This window comes from Triticum aestivum, chromosome 4A, assembly GCF_018294505.1.
Source record: "Triticum aestivum cultivar Chinese Spring chromosome 4A, IWGSC CS RefSeq v2.1, whole genome shotgun sequence".
In the NCBI taxonomy this organism is placed as follows: Eukaryota; Viridiplantae; Streptophyta; class Magnoliopsida; order Poales; family Poaceae; genus Triticum; species Triticum aestivum.
Genome location: NC_057803.1, coordinates 598,426,560 through 598,448,625, shown reverse-complemented (window position 1 = coordinate 598,448,625; position 22,066 = coordinate 598,426,560). Strand labels below are relative to the sequence as shown.

The following is a 22,066-nucleotide window of genomic DNA, read 5'->3' as shown; positions in this document are numbered from 1 at the left end:
CCGCCAGAGATTGGGCTCGGGATTTGTATCCACCGCCGCCATCCGATAAACCACTTCCTTCAATTCCTTTGCCAGAGACATCGTAGTAAGATCCACAATATCGATCGGATCCGAATCACGCTGCTGCCCCTGCGTGATCGGACAACCAATAGAGATCTCAAAAACGTCAATCACCATGTGCACGCCTTCCAACACATGCTCGTCTCCCCGTAGGTACCGCCCCACGAGAATGTCCTCCTCTTCATCTCTCACCGTAATCCATCGTGACGTAGGGTGATGATTGAGGATTCCCCTGCAGCGATCTCCCGTTCCCCCCGATGAAGGAGAACAAGGCCTGCCACCACATCGGCTCAACTAGCTCCGGTGCTCTAGGCACATCACGCGCGCACGCCGGTGCCGGGGAGCCGCCACCCTCCGGCAGCGCAGGCGCAATTGCCAGTTTCGCCTGGTCCGTCATCAACAGACCGTCTGTGATGGCCACGTGGCAGGGGACTGTAACGAGTCTGGTTTTCTGGAGGTTCTGATGGTTGTGGAGGCTAACCAACGACACTCACATTGTCCTAGCCAACATAGGACTTCTAATCTCAAGCCATGCACTCACTCAGGTGTAGTTTTAGAGAACCAACAAACATTTCCCCTTGCTCAAGCAGAGGCACTGGCATCCTGAAAGACAGTAAACAGACGAGAGAGACAACATCGTATGACAAAATGAAGACACCATTAACCAGCCAACTAGGTAAAGAGTTCACAAATTGCATGGGCCGGGCAAGCCCAACAAGCACAACCTGATATAGACTTGAAAGAGACATAGACACATGACAACGATTTTTTTGAAGATTTGTGTGACTCGAGTTCCTACACAAGATTCCTCATGTTATTTTATAACCGCCTGAAAGCCAGACACATGTTGAATATTGTTTGCGCCTTCAGAGATAAATACACCCCATCATGGGTGGGATCACATGGGGCTATGCTCTTTTTGCTTCGATTGCTACTACTTAGGACCACAGGCTGCGATCTGCTGCTCCAGCTACATCAAAAGAAGAACAAATTAATGATTACAACATGCCTAAGGCACTGTGCATAATGTTTGTCAAGTCACAAGGATTCACAAATCAGCCATGTTACAAGGTGGTCGGTATCTTATTCCGGTCGTTCGCCAGGCTTATTTTACGTTGAGAAACAAATAAATTATATGGCTTAAAACTACCCAATATAGCTACAGAAATGTGTTGACATAAATTAAGGCACAAACATTTCAGATACTTAAGAAACCAAACAGTATAATAAGATAAATATCAATAGCAAAAAGAATGAGAACACATTTCCCTTTTTATCTTAAACAATACATGACCGATTTGTAGAGCATGACACTAGTCAGAAGTTGGAAGTCAAAAGCCAACATAGGTACATAAGGGGCTACCTGCATCATGGTCTGGAACTTGTTGCACACATCGCAGAACTCATTCCTAAGAAGAGACAACGCCATGAGGCACCTAGAATAATGCAAAAATACCACATTGTCAAATGCTCGAGAGAATAATTAAGCAAACTGAATTGACATGGTTCGAAAATCGTAAGCCGAGGCATGGAAAAAATATCTCAAGCCATCTCAGACTTAGTCATGCTATAAACATAAGTCTAGAAAAGTTACAATAGAACAATCAAAGAGGCATATTCCGATAATGAACAGAGTTCTACCATCACGTGGATGGAAATAAAGTGAACGCTGGTCCTTAAGAATATTAGATTAGTATGAACATAGTATAGTGGTGTAAAAGAGGAAATTTGCCAACAGCTTTACATATGGAATGCAAACAATACAGAGTGTGGAGAATAATTATTGTGCAACATGTATAGTAAGCTACTAAGTGAATAATTAAACTGAAACACATATAATAAGGTACCAAGTATACTGACCCTTCTTTGCTTCTTGACTCAATGAACTGATGGAAGTACATACAGCAGAGGTTCACTTTCTTAGCACCAACACTGATACAAGCCAAAAAGAGCAAGATAAGGACACTAGAATTTTCTCAAACTTACTAAACGCTGCTGCTGTCATAATAATGTTCTCAAGGAGCCATTTTCTCTAACGGTTGTCAACACAGTAAATTGTTTGATCAACCAGAAAAATAAATAGCACTACCCTTGAACGCAATTGTACATGTAGTACCAGAGATAATTACAACACGTTAAAATTTCACTTGTCGAACCATAACATTTGCATGACTATCAATGATTTAGTTACAAAAAACACGACAAAATTCGGCTTTTCTAATTACAGCTATACGATAGTGCGAGCTACACGAGCCACATGCCAATGCCATACACACCCGATGCCAGCTCATCAGAATAAAGACAACAGCAATAGTGTGGACAAACTAGAAAAACAACCATTGTCATTACGTAGAATAGCCGATCATTCAAATGTTTGCAGAAAGACAATTTATTATTGCGAGCCTAGAATATTGCCACTAAGTAAATAATAGATTTGTTAGCACTAGAAATGTCGGCAAGACAACAAGTATTCCTTGCGGATCTATAGCATCGCCGCTGGGACGAATACACAAACAGAACTCAGATCTTATACTTATGTATCCAACAGTCGCAAACTTCACCGCGCCAACACATCTGAACATAAACTTGGACAAACCAGGAAACTACATCAGCGTTACACATATATAGAAAATAATTAATACCAGTAACGTTCACAACACGACAGGGTAGCCATAATATTGCCGTTGGCATGAATACCGGTACATCCGTTTCATGAAACACAAGTAAACTCGACACTTCTACCTACGACTACACAAAACGCAAGCAACAGCATGAACTGCATGCCCATGACAAGCACATCTAAATCACACCGACATCGATGCGGCGGAGAACAAACATACAGTAGTTATAAATGGGTGGGAGAAAGACAATGGCTTATCATCATCACCTGCAGCTGCACCCCTTGAGCTGATGCACCAGGTCGTCCACCTTGTTGAAATCTACCACGGGCTGGTTCCTGCTAATCGCAAAACAGAGCGGACCAAATCAGTACCCAAGATGAGATGACGAAAGCAGATGGAGGGAGGAGGGGTTGGGGGCGGACAGCAGGCCAGCGATGCCGTTGAGGATGCTGTTGGCGTCGCCGATGAAGAGGTTGATGACCTCGGCAACCAAGCCCGGCGCTGAGCTGCCGTCCTCTTCCACCGACTGCAGGTACTGGAAATACTCGTCCACCGTACCCTACATGAATCACATCACATCACGAGAAGGCACAGCCAGCCCGTCAGCCCACAAGCACACCGGATCTAGATGGGGATGGACTCACCGTGTTGAACATTGAAGTGACATGGGAGTTCAGTAGAGCCCTGAGCGCGGCGGCCGACATGGCGAAGGGATCCGATGGAAGCTGTGGTGCCGGTGGCGGAGTGGTCTGAGGTAGAGTTGGAGGGGGTTTGGGGTCGATGGAGCCCCTTATATATCTGGAAGCACGAGGCTCTGCCGGCGGGAGACGTTTGGCTGGGAGTGCCACCATTAACAGTACAGGCACGGCTGGGAAGCATTAGCTAGCTACAAGGTGGACGACGCCGGATGCAGCCAGATCGGCTCTTCCGCGGAAGCTTTTGGCGGCGAGTGCTACGTTACCTCTGCTTGCTTGGCCATGCATGAACGAGCGGGCATGCGTGCAGTGCATGAATGGAGCTACAGGTTGAGGAAGCCAGCTGCATCCAGATGATCATAGCGATGTGCAGATGGAGTAGGCTTCTTCTTTGGATGGTTCTGTCCCGATGGTCGTGTTTTTACGTACTTTTGTGTGCGAACTGGTGTCTGGTTCTCGTGCGTGCCTGCGTGGGCACGTTTTGTTAGGTTTAAGATTGATCCTATGAGCGGCCTTGCATCAGTGGTTGACGGGAGGATTTCTCAACAAAAAAAAAGTCACGAGAGCCATCGCTTGATCAGGCATCCCGAAGGATCACGGTCCACGGAATGGCACGGCAGAGGCTCCTTCTCCACCTCCTGCTCAGAACTCCTTTCCCTTTCTTGCTGTTTGATTTTTAGCATGGTTGAGCTTGTATCTGTACCTTGAATCCGCCACCGAATCTACACTGAGTGAATCCTAGTGAGGTAGCTAGCAGATTCTGTTATGACAGTGTGGTGCCGCTCAGTTTTCGCACCATGGTGGATGTCTCAATTGCAAAGAGATCAGATGTGTGTTTTCGTTGATATATAATGGCCAGGGGATTAGCCCGGTTCAAAAAGCTGCAACAGTATGAGCATCCGATCAAGGCTATGACCCGGGGCGGAGCTCTGTAGGGGCTGACCTGGGCCATGGCCCGCCCAGGAACTTGACCAAATATTTATACCTATGTGTCTACCTAACCTACCCCACGCACGCACATGCACAACATCCCCTGCTCTCCTCGTCTCATGCATACACAGCACGAAATAGTCATATCGTCCACAAATCCCATCCTTTCAGCATGTAGCCGCGCCCGACGGCCGTGGACAGGGAGCACCGGGCCCCGGAGTGCGCCGCCCGCCATCTCTGACAAGGGGATTGGCCCGGTACAAAAAGCTGCAGCAGGATGAGCGTCCAATCGAGCTCTGTAGGCTGCCAGTGCAGCCTTATTCTCTAAACCTCAAACTAACTGACGAACTGACTATGTGCAGCAGGCTTGGGCTAACAATTCACCCCCTTAAGCCTACTGCATGGCGATGACACTAAGCTTCTCCGGCATCTCCACAAACCTGATCTTCCCCAACGCCTTGGTGAGGATGTCCGCGAGCTGGCCGTCAATACCAACATGGAATTGACGTCGAGCATGCCCTCGTCTATGCACTGACGAATGTAGTGGTACTTGATGTCAATGTGGTTGTTCCGGTCGTGGTGCACCGGATTCTTGCTCAGAGCGATCGAAGATTTGTTGTCGACGAAGAGCTGAAATTTCTCCGCCGAACGCCCCGTCAGGTCGGCCAAGAGGAAGCTGAGCCACACCCCTGGCATGTCGCCGCCGATGCGGCCACGTACTCTGCCTGGCATGATGAAGTTTCCACCACCTTCTGCTTCTGTGAGGTCCAAGTGACAGTGCTGCCACCAAGGAAGACAACACCAGACGTGCTTTTGCGGTCGTTAACGTTGTCGGGGAGGTTGCTGTCGCGGTAGCAGACGAGTAAGGGAGAGCCTGACCCCCTCTTGTAGCTGCACCCGTAGTGCAAAGTGCCATGGATGTACGTGAGAATTTGCTTCACCACAGCCCAGTGACGCGAGCTTGGAGCTTCCATGTATCGGCTGGTCACGCTGACAGCCAGAGCGATGTCAGGGAGGGTGTTGACGAGGTAGCGAAGACATCCGATGACGCTGCGGTATTCTGTGGCATCCACCCACGGCGAGCCATCCTCCTTGCTCAGTTTGAGCTGTTAGACTATACTGTACTTGTATACCGCATGCGTATACGCATCGCCTCTGGCATACGGTGTAGCGCGTGCGTGTGATCGCGGCGCCCTCCCGCAGCGATGGTGGCGCACGATCTCTAGTAGTGGAGCACCCATGATTCCCTGGGCTGGCGTCCTCAAAGTGTATATATGACCCAGCCTAGAGCATAATCGAGTGTGATGATCAGTTCTCCCTAATCCTCTCAGTTTACATGGTATCAGACTCCCCCGACCAGCTCAATCCATTTGCGCCTGTAGCCGGTCCTACTTCCGGCGCCATGGACGACAACCCCGCCATCTCTCCTCGCTCCTTTCAGCACGGCGTTGACGGTGTCCTCCAAGCCGCTCCCCTGGCTGATGCAACACCTAGGGCTGGACACGAGCCGAGCCGAGCCGAGTTCGGTCCGAGCCTGGATTTGGCTCGCCATGAACGAGCCAAGCTGGGCTCGGCTCGCTGGTTGAATGAGCCCGCATCTGGAGGCTCGGCTCATCTTGCCTATGGCTCGGTCCAGCCCGAGCAGCTCGTTTTGCCTCTGGAGGCTGGGTGCGTGGGCGTACGGGCGCATCAGGGGAGGCTGGAGCTTGACGACGTTGAGTGGAGCACGACCGTGACGTGCCGGCGTGGCGAGGTCGGGCGTCTGGTGCGTCGAACGCAGGTGGCTAGCCTCCGTAGCAGTTGATCTTGCTTCCTCTCGTACGTGTGCATCCAGCCAACTCCAGGATTCAATCAACGTGATTCAAGTTTTGTACTTGTGTCCAAGAATCAATCAACAGGCTGGTGATGCGTGCATGCGCTGCGGCCGCTGGATGCGTTCGTGCGTGCCGACGCCGGCGGCAGGATGCGTCGTGGTGGCATGCAGGAAATAGCTTGGCGAGAAGCGTGGGGCGGCGGCAGCGGCGGCGAACCCTAGCGGGAGGAGACAGTGGAGACGCCGCGACTCGCTGGGTTGGGCTGGTTGCGCTCCTCTGCTGGGCTGCGTGATTGCGTCGCGTCCTGGGCTTCGGCTTCAACGAGCCACCGAGCTGGACCGGGCCAAACAGGCTCAGCTCGGTCTGCCAACGGGCCCATTTCACGTGGCTCGGCTCGGCCTATTTAGCTCTCCGGCTGAGCTGAGTCGGGCCGAGCAGGAGCGAGCTCCGAGCCGAGCCCATTAGCCCATCCGGACGTCTAACCCTAGCACCACCACCACCTCCTCCCGCCGATGCAACTGACGTTGCTGCGGTTCCTGCGGCACCGGCTGCACCACCACCTCCCGCTCTCCCCGCTCCGGTGCGCCCTTCCCAGCCTCCTTCTGCATCACCTGCGCCCTCCGTCCCGTCCTCCATCTTGCAGACGGTTGACATTCGCCGCCATGTTCCCGTCACCCTCGACTTCCTTGCCGGCAACTACACGCAGTGGCGTCGCCACTTCGACACAATCGTCGACATATTTGGCCTCCGCGACCACTTCGACTCCGCGGCCGTCCATCGTCACGGCGATCCAGAGTGGGACATGGTGGACCACGTCGTGGTGCATTGGCTCTACACCACCATTTCGCCAGAGCTCCTCGACGCCGTCATGCAGCCAGATGACACCGCGCTCACCGTCTGGGCGGCCATCGACAGGATCTTCCGTGACAACCAGCTTGCTCGTGCAGTGTACCTCGATGTCGAGTACCACGCCGTTGTTCCGGGCGACATGGCGGTTATGGCGTACTACACCAAGCTCAAGCAGTTCACCGATCAGCTTCGGGACCTCGGGCAAACGGTGACCGAGCCACAGCAGGTCTTCAACCTCCTCCGCGGCTTGAACCGGCAGTACCACTCGGCTATCCCGCACATCACCTCGCAGGTCCCACTCCCATCTTTCCTGCAGGTGCGCTCCTTCCTCCTGCTTGAAGAGCAACCGCGCCGAGCAGTCTGTGCACGCTCTCGTCGCGGGCCGAGGCAGTTCCTCGACGCCACCCGCGACCCCGCCGAGCAACACCAACCAGGGGCGCGGGCGTCAGCGTCGCCGTGGACGTGGCAACGGCGGCGGCAGGCCTCCTTCGCCGTCTCCTTCGGCTCCCCATCCTCTGACATACCCCGCGCCGGCACCTGGTGCCAACTCGTGGACTGGCCTGGTTCAGGCCTAGCCGATGGCCTAGCGCGCAACCCCGGCGCCGGCGTGCTCGGCCACGCCCTGGCACACCGCACCAGCAGGCCATGTTCGCGGCTTCGTCGCTACTGCCCGCCCGTCGTACGGCTACGGGGCTCCTCCTCCTGGGTATGTTGTCGCCTCTCCTGGTTTCGGCAGCCCCGGAGCGAGCTCATCCATGACTTCCAACCATGCCTGGGACATGGCCTCGCTGCAGGCCGCCCTCCACAGCGCCTCAACCGGCCCTTCGTTCTCTGGGAGTACACCGGAGTGGTACCTCGACTCCGGCACTGCGTCCCACATGACCTCCTCGCTAGGTAATCTTCTCTCTGCTCGCCCATCCTCTACTAATGCGTGCATCATTGTTGGCAGCGGCGAGCGCCTGCCCGTCACCCATGTTGGTGCTGGCTCGCAGATCACCGGCACATCCCCTGTTCCTCTTCGCAATGTTCTCGTTTCTCCTTCTCTTGTTAAAAATCTGCTTTCTATTCGCCAGCTTTGTCGTGATTATCCCATCTCTGTTGAATTTGACGCGCGTGGCTTTTCTGTTAAGGACCTTCGAACAGGGTGGTGATCCTCCGATGTGATTCCGACGGCGACCTCTACCTTGTGGTGCGGCCCAAACTCCCCTCCTAGTGCATCTTCGTCAGCGTTGCTACGACCGACCTGTGGCACCAACGCCTTGGGCATCCCGGTGCTGCCTCGCTTCGCGCCATTGCTGATGATCTGCACCTGGAGTTCAGCCACGAGCCGCCCGTCTGTCATGCCTGTCGCTTGGGCAAGCACACTAGACTTCCGTTTCAGTCATCTAGCACCACTAGTTTTTCCCTTTCAAGCTTTTACATCTTGATGTACGGACATCTCCCGTTGTAAGCATCTCAGGCTATCAATTTTACTTGGTTGTGCTTGATGATTTCAGTCACTACGTCTGGACGTTTCCCCTAAAACACAAGTCTGAAACTCTCTCCGTCCTTACTGATTTCTTTGCATATGTTTAGACCCAGTTCCAGCTTCCCATCCTTGCGCTTCAGACCGACAACGGGCGCGAGTTCGACAGCGCCGCCGTGCACGCCTTGCTTGCCCGCCATGGGACTCATTTCCGCCTCACCTGCCTGTACACGAGCTAGTAGAATGGGAAGGTTGAACGCGTGCTTCGCACGATTAACGACGGGGTGCGCTCGCTCCTATGCCATGCATCGATGCTGCCGCGATTCTGGGCTAAGGCTCTAAACACCTCCACCTACCTCATCAACCGCCGGCCGTGCCGCGCCTCGGCGCCTTGCACTCCGCATGAGCTTCTGCTCAGTGTCGTCCCGGACTATTCCTAGTTGCGCGTCTTTGGGTGCTTGTGCTATCCGAATATCCAAGCTACTACTCGCCACAAGCTTGACCCTCGGTCCATCGCCTGCGTCTTCCTCGGATATCCTTTCGATCACCGTGGTTTTCGCTGCTTTGATCTGGTCTCGCGCCGCATACTGACTTCCCGCCATGTACACTTCCATGAAACAGTATTTCCCTTCTCCACGACACCGCATGCTCCTTCGCCCATCGGCCTGCATCGCCCGCTTCGCCCCCTATCTTGCAGGTCCCGCCCGTGATCAGGAGTCGTGTTGTTCCCGCGCTTTTGCCTGCTTCAAACGCGGGCGCTGGATCTTCATCTGACGCCTCGCCATCGCCTGCGCCAAGCGCGCCCTCGACACATTCAAGCTCCACTGTCGGATCTCCCACGACCGGCTCGTCTTCACCACCCGCTGCCCCACGTAGCACCAGCCTCGCCGCGCGCTCCTCAATGGGCGGCTCGGCGTCATCTTTGTCAAGCACTCCTGCGTCCCCCTCCACTGGGTGCGCGGGCATCTACGTCAACAGCACCACACCGCCAGCGCCGCGCGCACCGCCCATCACGCCTCCGGCGCCCATGGTCACGCGGGCTCAAGCGGCATCTTCCGCCCCAACCTGCGCTACTACGACACGGCCACTGCCTCAACATCTGCCCCGCCCACTACTTCCTCGACGTCCTCGTCGGTTTCGCCGGTTCCCACCTCCGTCCGCACTTCCGTCCGCGACCCGCACTGGCTCGTCGCCATACAAGATGAGTATGACACACTCGTCCACAACCGTACATGGGAGCTGGTGCCGCGTCCCCCTGGTGCTAACTTGATCACTGGGAGTGCAACCTACACTCTAATAGGTAATGATAGGTCGTAATCCTACCCCAGTATGTGTAGATTGGGTTCATTTTCCCATGCTATGCTCCGGATCCGACACAAAATTTCGGTAGCACCTCCCCGTTGTTCTCCTGATACACGTCTCTACAATAAACAGAGAGGATGTTTACCCGGAGAACAACAGGGGAGGCACTGACGAAATTTATGCGTCGGATCCGAAGCAAAGCATATGGGAAAACGAACCCAATCTACACATACTCGGGTTGTCCATGGATAGCGTTGGACAATTCGAAAGAATCAAGGTTATAAATATGCAAATGCATGCATATTTATAACTATAATGCTTTCGAATGGGAGACACATATTGGTTACGCATACTGATGGTTCAAGACACATGTATAGCTAGCTATCAAGTTTCATCGGCACGAACACCGGAACAGAGGAAATAATTAATGGGGGAGGAGGACATGTCATTTGTGCTCACCCACGAACGAAGGGGCAGAGCTCGTCAAACGCACGGCGAGGTCGTTGAACACCAAACCTTGCAGCGATGAAACAACTGCACATTTAATTCTACCCGATCAACACAACTATATATGATGTTTTTCATAACAAAATCGAAAAATATATGACCTAACTCATAATTCACAAATATATGACCCCGTCGGCCTCTGTAAGGCCAAAGAGCACCTTTTCGGGAGGTGTCGGGGGTCGGGGTGTCGTGTCGGTGTCGGGGTGCCGTGTCGGGGTCGGGGTGCTGTTTCGGGGTCGGGGTCGGGGTGTGGTGTCGGGTCGGGGTGTCGGGGTCAGGGGGTCGGGGGGTCGGGGTGTCGGGGTGTGGTGTCGGGGTCGGGGTGTCGGGGTGTGGTGTCGGGGTCAGGGTGTCGGGGTCAGGGGGGTCAGGGGGTCGGGGTGTCGGGGTGTCGTATCGGGGTCGGGGTGTGGTGTCGGAGTCGGGGTGTCGGGGACAGGGGGTCAGGGGGTCGGGGTGTGGTGTCAGGGTCGGGGTGTCGGGGTGTGGTGTTGGGGTCGGGGTGTCGGGGTCAGGGGGTCGGGGTGTGGTGTCGGGTCGGGGTGTCGGGGTATGGTGTCGGGGTCGGGGTGTCGGGGTCAGGGGGGTCAGGGGCTCGGGGTGTCGGGTGTGGTGTCGGGGTCAGGGGGTCGGGGTGTTTCCTTCTATCCTTCTTCTTCTTCTTTCTTTTCTTTCTCTTCTTCTTCTTTCCTTTCTTCTTCTTCTTCTTCTTCTTCTTCTTCTTCTTCTTCTTCTTTCATCTTTTTTCTACTTCTTTTACTTCTTTTCGTTTCTTCTTTTCTTCTTCTTCTACTTCTTTCTACTTCTTTTCTTCTTCTTCTTTTTCATCTTTTTCTACTTCTTTTCTTTTCTTCCTTTCTTCTTCTTCTACTTCTTTTCTTCTTCTTCTTTTTTCATCTTTTTACTACTTCTTTTCTTTTCTTCTTTTCTTCTTCTTCTATTTCTTCTACTTCTACTTCTTCTACTTCTTTTCTTCTTCTTCTTCTTCTTCTTCTTCTTCTTTTCTTCTACATATTCTTTTTTCTTCTACTTCCTTTCTTCTTCTTTTCTTCTTCTTTTTTCATCTTTTTCATCTAAAACCCATGCACTAAAACTAACACTAACACATATGTAGCACTAAATCTAACACTAACACTAACACATATCTAGCACTAAATCTAACACTAACAATTAAACAGCAAAAAATTGAAAAACAGAAAAAGAAAGAAATAACTCACCGAAGCAATGGGACGATCGGGGGAGTGGGGCGGGTGGGCTGGCGACGTGGTGGCGCGCCGGGGCGCCAGGGCGGCGGGATGGTGGAGCGACGGGGCGTCGGCGGGTGGGGTGGGGGCGACGGGGCAAGCGGGGCAGGGATGGTGGCGGGGGCGGCGCCGGGCGGCGGGATGGCGGGGCAACGGGGCGTCGGCGGGTGGGGTGGGGGCGACGGGGTGGTGGGGCGACGGGGCAAGCGGGGGCAGGGGCGGGGCGGGGCGGTGGCGGGGGCGGGGCGGGTTGCGGGGGCGGCGGCGGGGGCGGCGGTGGGTGGATCTGGTGGCGGGGCGTCGGGAAGGAGAGAGGGAGAGAAACAAAGAGAGTAACGGCCGGGGGGTGGGGGCTCGATCGGCCGTTAGTTAGGTTAGGTTAGTTAGCCTTTGCCGTCCGCCAAGCCTTTGTCGTCTGCTTTTTTTTATCTTTGTCGTCTGCTAGCATCTGGCAAAGAAGGGGGGCGCTAAGTTTTTCTAATCGGCTCGTTAGTGGGGGCCACCTCTCTCGGCAAAGAAGTGACAGATGGCAAAGACCTTCTTTGCCGTCTGCCAGTTGTTTGTCGTCTTCTTTTTGGTAGCTGATGGCAAAGACCTTCTTTGCCTTCTGCTAGCAGACGGCAAAGAACTGGCAGACGGCAAAATCCCTGATTCCAGTAGTGTATGTAGACATGACTGAGACATGTCTCTGGTCAATAACCAATAGCAGAATCTAGATGTTCATATTGGCTCCCACATATTCTACGTACGAAGATCTTTATCGGTCAAACCACATAACGATATATGTTGTTCCCTTTGTCATCGGTATGTTATATGCCCGAGATTCGATCGTCGGTATCTCAATACCTAGTTCAATCTCGTTACCGGCAAGTCTCTTTACTCGTTCTGTAATGCATCATCCCGCAACTAACTCATTAGTCACATTACGTGCAAGGCTTATATTGATGTGCATTACCGAGAGGGCCCAGAGATACCTCTCCGACAATCGGAGTGACAAATCCTAATCTCGATCTATGCCAACTCAACAAACACCATCGGAGACACCTGTAGAGCACCTTTATAATCACCCAGTTACGTTATGACGTTTGGTAGCACACAAAGTGTTCCTCCAGTATTCGGGAGTTGTATGATCTCATAGTCATAGGAACATGTATAAGTTATGGAGAAAGCAATAGCAACAAACTAAACGATCATCGTACTAAGCTAATGGATGGGTCAAGTCAGTCACATCATTCTCTAATGATGTGATCCCATTAATCAAATGACAACTCATGTCCATTGTTAGGAAAGATAACCATCATTGATTCAACGAGCTAGTCAAGTAGAGGCATACTAGTGACATGCTATTTGTCTATGTATTCACACATGTACTAAGCTCCCGGTTAATACAATTCTAGCATGAATAATAAACATTTATCATGATACAAGAAAATATAAATAACAACTTTATTATTGCCTCTAGGGCATATTTCCTTCACCCCTAGTCTATCTTTATCATATATTAAAATCGTAAAAATACTTGCTGCAATTTTACTTTACTTATTTTATTTTGTATTTTTGTTCTATCTATTTATCTATCACTTACTATTTAATCTCGCACTTTATCGTCGAGGGAATGACAACCCTCGTTCGCGTTGGGTGTGTGAGGAGTGTTTGCTTGTGTGCGGGTGTTGTTCACAAGTTGTTTCTTGGTTCTCCTACTGGATTGATAATCTTGGTTTCAAAAACTAAGGGAAATACTTAACATTGATGTGCTGCATCATCCCTTCCTCTTCATGAAAAATACCAACGTGAGTACAAGCAACCAGGAAGAATTTCAGGCGCCGTTGCCGGGGAGACATCATCAATAATTATCAAGTACCTAAGCATAATCACTCATCTCCTTTCATTTACTTTATTTGTCATTTGTCTCGCGTTTTCAGATCCTCCATTTCTAAAATGTTTTTACAAAAATACAAAAATATATTTTTCGTTTATCTTTTCAACGTTTGCTTGTTTTATCGATATGGCTAGTTCTTCCCTTGTTGGGTGCACCCCTGAAAATGAGTTCCTTAATTTTAAACAAATGGGAGGAGAGAATTTAAAAGATGCTTGGTATAGGACTTGCAATTCTCATAATAGATCAATTTGTAAGCAATCCACTACTATTCTCCTTTGAAATTTTAATGTGCTTATTACTACTAGGTATACATTTGTGCTTGACACTATTAGCAGAGGGAATTTTTTGACGTGTCCCTTTATGGATGCTTTCAATGCTATGGGAAACTTAGTGGGATCACCACCTATTACTATTAATGAACAACCTTTGACTATGGAACATGTTATGCAAAGGCTAGAAGCTATTGAAAATAAAATACGTACTGTTGAGCACCTTGAGAATTTAGATAAAAAGATCCATAATAATATCACTCAATTTGGTTCTAGGGTAGGAATGACTTAAAAACCCTTGAAGGAAACGGAACCTGTGATTGATAAGAAATTAGAACAAAGTCCCGCTAGAATCGATAAGTTGGAAGAAATTGTTGAAAAGTTGGCTCGGACTTTTCCCCTACTAAAAAAATTGGTAGAACTTCTCCCAATAATAATTGCAAGTTCATGTACGTCCCCAAGGCTAGTGGTGCCACTTCTACCAAAAGAAGCGAGGATCTTAAAATGATAAGTGTGCCCCCAAATTTTGTTGAGACTTTGAAGCAACGTATCCATGAAAAAGAAATTTATGATTTTGTGCCACGAAGTGTTATTATGAGAAACATGCATATTGAACCTCCTAAAATAGGTGGCTGTGTAATTGAGTAGTTAGTAATCAAAGATGACAATACTTGAAAACTACACATAATCCCTAGCTAGGGGCATAAAATATTAGAGCTTGTTGGGCCTTTCCTAGCTAGGGTATGCTTTACTCGGCTTAAGATTGATCCTCTGAGCGGCCTTGCCGAACGAAAGGTGCCACCAAGCCGGTACTTGGGCTGTGGGTGACGTGCTTGGCCCAACTCATAATAATTTTTTTTTCCGCTCCCAGTTCCAGAGACATGGTTGTGACTCTGGCAGAAGAAATCTGTATCTGTACGAGAAGTAAATCTGTACCTCTCGTCATAGGAAAAGTTCCCCTTTTTATAAGAGGTATGACCATGCCTTCCACGTAACCAAATTCGTGCCTCCATAAAAAGTAAATCCGCGACTCTCACGAAAGGAAAAATAAATAAAACATGTTTTTCCTATTCAAGAGGCACGGTCTCATAGAAGCAAATTCGTGCCTCTATGACAAGTAAATTCATGCCTCTCGTCATAGGAAAAAACATGTTTTTTTCGTATGACGAAAGGCAAGGCCGCGGAAGCAAATATGTGTCTGCACGACAAGTTAATTGGCGGCTCTCGCGGCAGGGGAAACGTGTTTTTTCGCATCAAAACTTTCTTTTTTGAAAATATTTTTTTCCAAAACCTAAGAAAAGTCGGTGAAGAACCTAAAAGCCAAAAAATAACCAAAAAGTAAACATAAAGGCGAAAACGCGTGCAGAAAAATAAAAAATAAAAAAAATCCAAAGGAAGCGCCCAGACTGTGACACGTGGCGACGTCTGAGAGCGCGTCAAGTGATGTGCTCTAAGCCCACCCTAAGTGACCCTTGGGGAGGCTTGTGAAGTTGCGCTCTTTGATTAGTTACTCTCTCGGTTGATGATCAGGCATCCAGAAGGATCGCGGTCCACGGAAGAGAACGGCGGCGGCTCCTTCTCCACTTCCGGCTCTGAACTCTTTTCTCTTTCTTTCAATTTGATTTTTAGCAGGCTTGTGCTTTCTTCTGTACCTTGAATCCGACACTAAATCTTCATTGAGTGAATCCTAGTGAGGTAGCTAACAGATTCTGTTATGATAGTATTGTGCCATTGGGTTTTCGCACCATGATGGATGTCATGATTGCGAGCGGTGCTTTGAACTCGATTCTTCCCTTTCCCGTCTCCTGAACTGACTTTCATCGGCTTTTGTAACGCCCAACATGTGGTACTAGTCCCAACAAAGACTTCACAGTCCTTGCTAAGGCTAGAAGCGCATATTGGTCACCCAACATATGACTTCATAACATACACACATTGTCATATACCGGTAAACAAGGTGGAGATCACAACAAATGCAACTAAGCATGAATAGAAGAGTTTTAATACAAGTGAACAATAGGGCAAACATATGCCAATATCATAATTTATCACCATGCAGAGGTCAACACGACCCAACATTACATCATTCAAGCAGCGGAAGAAACGCGGATCCGAGTATAGACAAGAAGCAAATGATGCCTAAGAGGTGAGATAAATAAAATGACGTCCACCCTGCAGTGCCCGACTGCCAATCGTGATCCACTACCATTGATCGTCGTCGAAGAACTCCACATAGAACATTCTGCGCTCTCACCTTAGAGGAAAGCTTTACCTGCACTTGGGGTTGTTGGCAAGGGTGAGTCTTTTGGACTTAGCAAGTCTCATTACCACGGGTACCAAGACCAACAATACTTATAGGTAGGGTATGGATAAGTGGTGAGGTTGCAGCAAGTCCTACGAGTACTACAGTAAGATGAGATCAACCTACGCAAAACGGGTCGTAAACTAGTTGATAAAAAAGTGATCATGAACACCTGCCTGCGAGTTCATTCATCACCCTACTGTGTCCTCTTCCTGCTTGCATACCCACAAGAAGAGACAATCATGGTACGCACTGATATGTCTCCAAAGTATTTATTATTTTTTCTTGTTCCATGCTATGATATTATTATTCTTGGATGTTTTTAATATCATTTCATACATTTTTATATCATTTTTGGAGACTAACCTATTAACTTAGTGCTAATGCTAGTTCCTGTTTTCTGCCATGTTTGCTTTTACCGAAAATCAATATCAGATAAGATCAAATCGTCCCGAAACTTTTTGGAGATTTTTTTGGAGATAAGGATAAATGTCAACTTGGAAGCAAAGGAAGAAGCTTCTGGTGGGCCTTATATGCCACCAATGCGCGCCCCGGGGGGGGTGGCGTGCCCCTATGCCATGTGGGCCCCCATTGGCTCATTTTTCCTACTTCCACCTCTATAAATTCAAAAATAATCCAAAAAACCCTAGGGGAGCAGAAGAAACACTTTTTCCGCCGCCGCAAGTCTTTGTTCTCGCGAGATCCCATCTGGACGCCTTCTCCCGTACTCCGCCGGAGGTGGAACTCATCACGGAGGGGCTCTACATCATCCTTGCCGCCTCTCCGATGATGCATGAGTAGTTCACCCTAGACCTACGGGTCCATAGGTAGTAGCTAGATGGCTCTCTCTCTCTCTCTCTCTCTCTCTCTCTCTCTCTCTATGTTTCTCAATACAATGGTATCCATGATCTTCGTGGAGACTCTTGAGCTCGGGTGGCGTTCAGGCAGCGGGGCGGCGGCGCTCGCCGCCGCGCTGTAGGGAGGCGCGGAGGAGACAGCGCGTGCGGCAGCGCAGGACGGAGGGGACGGCGTGGCCATGGCCCTGGAGATGCGTGGTAGACCTCCCAGCCAGTGGTGCTAGCGCACGGGCCTGATCTGGGGCCAACCTTGGGCTCGATCCGAGCCAGAAGGGGTTAGCCCGCTCGATGCGATCGCCGAAAGCCTGTCGGCGGTGTGGGGGCTGCTGGCTAGGCATGAATAAGTGTGGTTTGGCCTTGCTGTTTCTTCAAGCTCCAAGTCCTTGATCACCTTGATGTGGACCTCCTCGATCAAGACGCCGACGAGTTCCGGTCTTCCTCTTAGTGATTCCGCTGATTGACGCATGGTGCCACTGGATATGTACATCGGAATTGATCCTGTCGTGCTCTCCCTTATCTTCGGCCAGTGAGCCTTCGTGAGGGTGTTGCGCGAAGCTTCACTTTATTGACAGGGTCATGGGACATGTCTAAATATAGATTTCCATCGCACTGACAGAGGTGGAGAAAGTCATGTTGACTGCGATCGAAGGTTTGCAATGGTGTATAGGTGCTTTGGTGCCAATGAAGAATGGCGGCACAGGTTCTTCCTTTGTGTCAGTGTTGATGACTTGCTGCAGCGATCTTGGCAAGAGGGGGCGGCAGCACAGGTGAACTGCATTTGTTGTGGTGCTCCTCGAGCACCGAGTCGTGATTTTTCAGGGTGAAAGCCCAAGGTCTGTCCTTCATTGGTTGTGCCTGGCAATGGCCTTGCAGAAGGCATTGTTTTGTGAATCGGATTTTCTCCTGAGTGGAAACTCAAGATCTTCAATCGGACGACGAAAATGCTGGTGCATTGTTTCATTCTTTAAGGCATCATTTTTGGAGAATCCTTCTTGCAGTTCAGGTGTTGTCTTCGATGGTGGTTAGAGTGTTGCTCTTGTAAGTTTTTCACTGTGACAGGTCTTTTTTATTTTTCTCTCTTTTTTATCTTTTTTCTTGGTTGTGTGCCTGATATCTTTGGATATCTTATTCGTATACAGTGCCTCTTAAAATGTTGCCCGCGAGATTTGTATGTTAACATGTAAAGGCTGAAGGAGTGTTCTTACAGTGCACGCAGCAACAATAGACCAGCATCATGCTCGGAAATTATGATAGGTAAGAAGATCACCGAGCTGACACTAGTAGAAAAAGGGTCAAACGTGAAGCATATTAGTGCCGGTTTGTATTTGAGCCGACACTAATGTATACATTAGTGCCGGTTCCAACGGCTAGCCGGGCCGTTTTCATTAGTACCGGTTCGTGGCGAACCTTTAGCACCTGTTCGTGCCACGAACCGGTCCTAATGAGAGTGGTGGCAGGATGTTGTCAGACTGGGGCCCCTCCAGCCCCTTTAGTACCGGTTCTTGGCACGAACCGGTACTAAAGGTCATCCTACATAAACCCTTCGTCCACCCGAGCTCGCTCTGTTCTTCCCCTTTCCCCTCTCCTCTCTGTTCTTCCCCTCTTCCTCTCGAGCTCATCACACATTTTGCCCAAAATTTGTCAAGATTTGAAGGCCCCCATCCATTCAAATGATCACAAAGGTTAGCAACTTTGTCCTTTCATCTCTCATTGCTAGATTAGCTCTTGCAATGCTTTATATAGTGATTAATTTGTGAGTTTAGTAATTTGGGAGGATATATATATATATATATATATATATATGTGTGTGTGTGTGTGTGTGTGTGTGTGCTAGTATTTGATTTATATGCAATTTGAGGTCAAAAATAACACTTAGTTTGCATATGTAGGTGTGGTTTACTTAGTGCCTTCTAAATCTCCGTCGTAACCACCGTCGATCGCCCGCACCGTCCCGTCGCCGGCACCACCTTCTGGTGAGCCTCTTGTTCATGAAATTTTATATAAAAATTGATGTTTGTGTGATTTGGATATATAGTTACTCGTATAATTATCTTACCCGTACGTTGTTTGTTATACATATAGTGCCATGGTTTTGATATCCGTCCCCGTCGGCCCTCGTCCTTGTTATGATTCGGATGTGGTATATATATTCTCTTTTAAAACTAGTTGCATTTCGTGTTTATGACAAATTATGCCCATCAAGTTGACATAGAATTTTTTTCTAGGAGGTATGTGAACCGGAAATTCCAACCGACCCTATTGTCGAGAGGTTAAATTTAGTTGAAAGAGAAAACGAGTACTTGAAAGAAAAATTGAAAAGAATTGAGGGGGAGAAGATGGAATTGGAGTTGCATGTTGCCGATGTCGTCGATGATCACAAGATCAAGATGGAGAAAATGCGCTTGAAGATTAGAAAGATTAGAAAATATGCCATCGATAGTGAGGCTTGGTATCATTATGCTGTTGGATCCATTGTTACCTTAGTTGCGATCTTGATCGTATTTGTTGTTGCATTTAAATGCTTTAGCTAGAGAGTTATTTGTTTGTTGCATTTAAGTGTTGTATGAACTTTATGTATGAACTTGTATTAATTTGGTCTATTCGGTGTTGTGTAATGAAGATGAGCCGGCAATGGATGTACGATGACCGATGCTCTCCCCAGTTCGTTGAGGGCGTGCATACTTTTCTGCTTGCGGCTGAGGCAAACAAGCGGGCGGATGGTTTTATGCCTTGTCCATGTGCTCGCTGTAAGAATGGTCACAATTACTCTACGTCAAGAACCATTCACGTCCACCTGTTTAAGTCCGGTTTCATGCCCCACTATAATGTTTGGACCAAGCACGGAGAAAGAGGGGTTATGATGGAAGACAATGAAGAAGAAGAGGACGACGACAGCTATCCTGGCCATGGGTTCCCTGAATACGATGATACAACAATGGGGGAAGAAGCTGAGCCGGTAATGCGGGAAGAAGCTGAGCCGGCAATGCGGGAAGAAGCTGAAGAAGAGGCATCAGATGAGCCCGTTGATGATCTAGGTCGGGCCATTGCCGATGCAAAGAGAAACTGCGCAAGTGATTTGGAGAAGAAGAAGTTGCAGCGCATGTTAGAGGATCACAAAAAATTGTTGTACCCGAATTGCGTAGGTGACAAGAAAAAGCTGGGCACCACACTGGAATTGCTGCAATGGAAGGCAGAGAATGGTGTATCTGACAAGGGATTTGGAAAGTTGCTGGTAATGATAAAGGATATGCTTCCAAAGGACAACGAATTGCCCGAGAGTACGTACGAAGCAAAGAAGGTTGTCTGCCCTCTAGGGTTAGAGGTGCAGAAGATACATGCATGCCCTAATGATTGCATCCTCTACTGCGGTGAGTACGAGGATTTGAACGCTTGCCCGGTATGTGGTGCATTGCGCTATAAGATCAGCCGCGATGACCCTGGTGATGTCGAGGGCGAGCGCCCCAGGAAGAAGATTCCTGCCAAGGTGATGTGGTATGCTCCTATAATACCACGGTTGAAACGTTTGTTCCAAAACAAAGAGCATGCCAAGGCGATGCGATGGCACAGAGAAGACCGTAAGAAAGACAGAAAGTTAAGAGTACCCGCTGACGGTTCGCAGTGGAGAAAAATCGAAAAAAAGTACGGGAAGGAGTTTGCAGATGACGCAAGGAGCGTATGGTTGGGTCTAAGCGCAGATGTCATTAATCCTTTTGGGGAGCAGAGCAGCAACCATAGCACCTGGCATGTGACTCTATGTTTGTATAACCTTCCTCCTTGGTTGTGCATGAAGCGGAAGTTCATTATGATGCCAGTGCTCATCCAAGGCCCTAAGCAACCCGGCAACGACATTGATGTGTACCTAAGGCCATTAGTTGAAGAACTCTTACAACTATGGAATGGAACAGGTGTACGTGCGTGAGATGAGCACATGGGGGAAGAATTTGACCTAAAGGCGTTGCTGTTCATGACCACCAATGATTGGCCTGCTCTGAGTAACCCTTCAGGACAGACAAACAAGGGATACCGCGCATGCACGCACTGTTTGGACGATACCGACAGTATATATTTGGCTAATTGTAAGAAGAATGTGTACCTGGGACATCGTCGATTTCTTCCGAGCAGGCATCCCGTAAGAAAGAAAGGCAAGCATTTCAAAGGTGAGGCGGATCACCGGACGAAGCCTCGCCACCGTACTGGTGCTGATGTACATGATATGGTCAAGGATTTGAAGGTGGTCTTTGGAAAGGGTCCTGGTGGACAACCTGTTCCGAATGACGCTGACGGACGCGCACCCATGTGGAAAAAGAAATCTATATTTTGGGACCTGCCCTATTGGAAAGACCTAGAGGTCCGCTCCGCAATCGACGTGATGCACGTGACGAAGAATCTTTGTGTGACCCTGCTTGGCTTCTTGGGCGTGTATGGGAAGACAAAAGATACACCTGAGGCACGAGAGGACCAGCAACGTATGCACGGAAAAGACGGCATACATCAGGGTCATGCAAGCTACGCTCTTACCAAAGAAGAGAAGGAAATCTTCTTTGAATGCCTGCTCAGTATTAAGGTACCGTCTGGCTTCTCGTCGAATATAAAGGGAATAATAAACATGGCAGAGAAAAAATTCCAGAACCTAAAGTCTCATGACTGCCACGTGATTATGACGCAACTGCTTCCGGTTGCATTGAGGGGGCTTCTACCGGAAAACGTTCGATTAGCCATTGTGAAGCTATGTGCATTTCTCAATGCAATCTCTCAGAAGGTAATCGATCCAGAAATCATACCAAGGTTAGAGAATGATTTGGTGCAATGTCTTGTCAGTTTCGAGTTGGTGTTCCCACCATCCTTCTTCAACATCATGACGCACGTCCTAGTTCACCTATGCGAAGAGATTAACGTTTTGGGTCCTGTATTTCTACACAATATGTTCCCTTTGAGAGGTTCATGGGAGTCTTAAAGAAATATGTTCATAACCGTGCTAGGCCAGAAGGAAGCATCTCCAAGGGCCGTCAAAATGAGGAGGTCATTGAGTTTTGTATTGACTTTATTCCTGACCTTAAGCCGATTGGTGTTCCTGAATCGCGGCATAAGGGCAGACTGGATGGAAAAGGCACGCTAGGAGGGGAACAAATAATATGTATGGACGGACATTCTCTCACTGAAGCACACTACACAGTTCTACAGAATTCCGCCTTGGTGGCTCCGTATATGGATGAACACAAGAATTTGCTACGCTCCAAACACCCGGAGCGGTCTGATGACTGGATTACACGTG

At 49.3% G+C, this 22,066-nt stretch overlaps 1 protein-coding gene across 1 annotated transcript; it reads right to left on the bottom strand.

The window, feature by feature from the left end:
• Window positions 1–701: 701 nt before the first annotated feature.
• On the bottom strand, window positions 702–3,545 carry LOC123087391 (histidine-containing phosphotransfer protein 2-like). Its single transcript, XM_044509393.1, has 6 exons — window positions 3,326–3,545; window positions 3,104–3,240; window positions 2,948–3,016; window positions 1,921–1,992; window positions 1,424–1,496; window positions 702–1,030 (listed from the first exon to the last, which is right to left on the bottom strand). Exons 1-6 carry the CDS (start codon window positions 3,530–3,532, stop codon window positions 995–997), a joined length of 594 nt encoding a protein of 197 aa, XP_044365328.1. The 5' UTR covers window positions 3,533–3,545; the 3' UTR covers window positions 702–994.
• Window positions 3,546–22,066: the final 18,521 nt, after the last annotated feature.

Excerpts from the sequence above, each read along its gene's own strand:
- LOC123087391 (XM_044509393.1), bottom strand. The coding sequence starts at position 3,532 with ATGGTGGCACTCCCAGCCAAACGTCTCCCGCCGGCAGAGCCTCGTGCT. Across the intron at positions 3,241-3,325 it reads TCACTTCAATGTTCAACACG|GGTACGGTGGACGAGTATTT; the intron begins GTGAGTCCATCC and ends TGATTCATGTAG. Across the intron at positions 1,031-1,423 it reads AGTTCCAGACCATGATGCAG|CTGGAGCAGCAGATCGCAGC; the intron begins GTAGCCCCTTAT and ends CTTTTGATGTAG.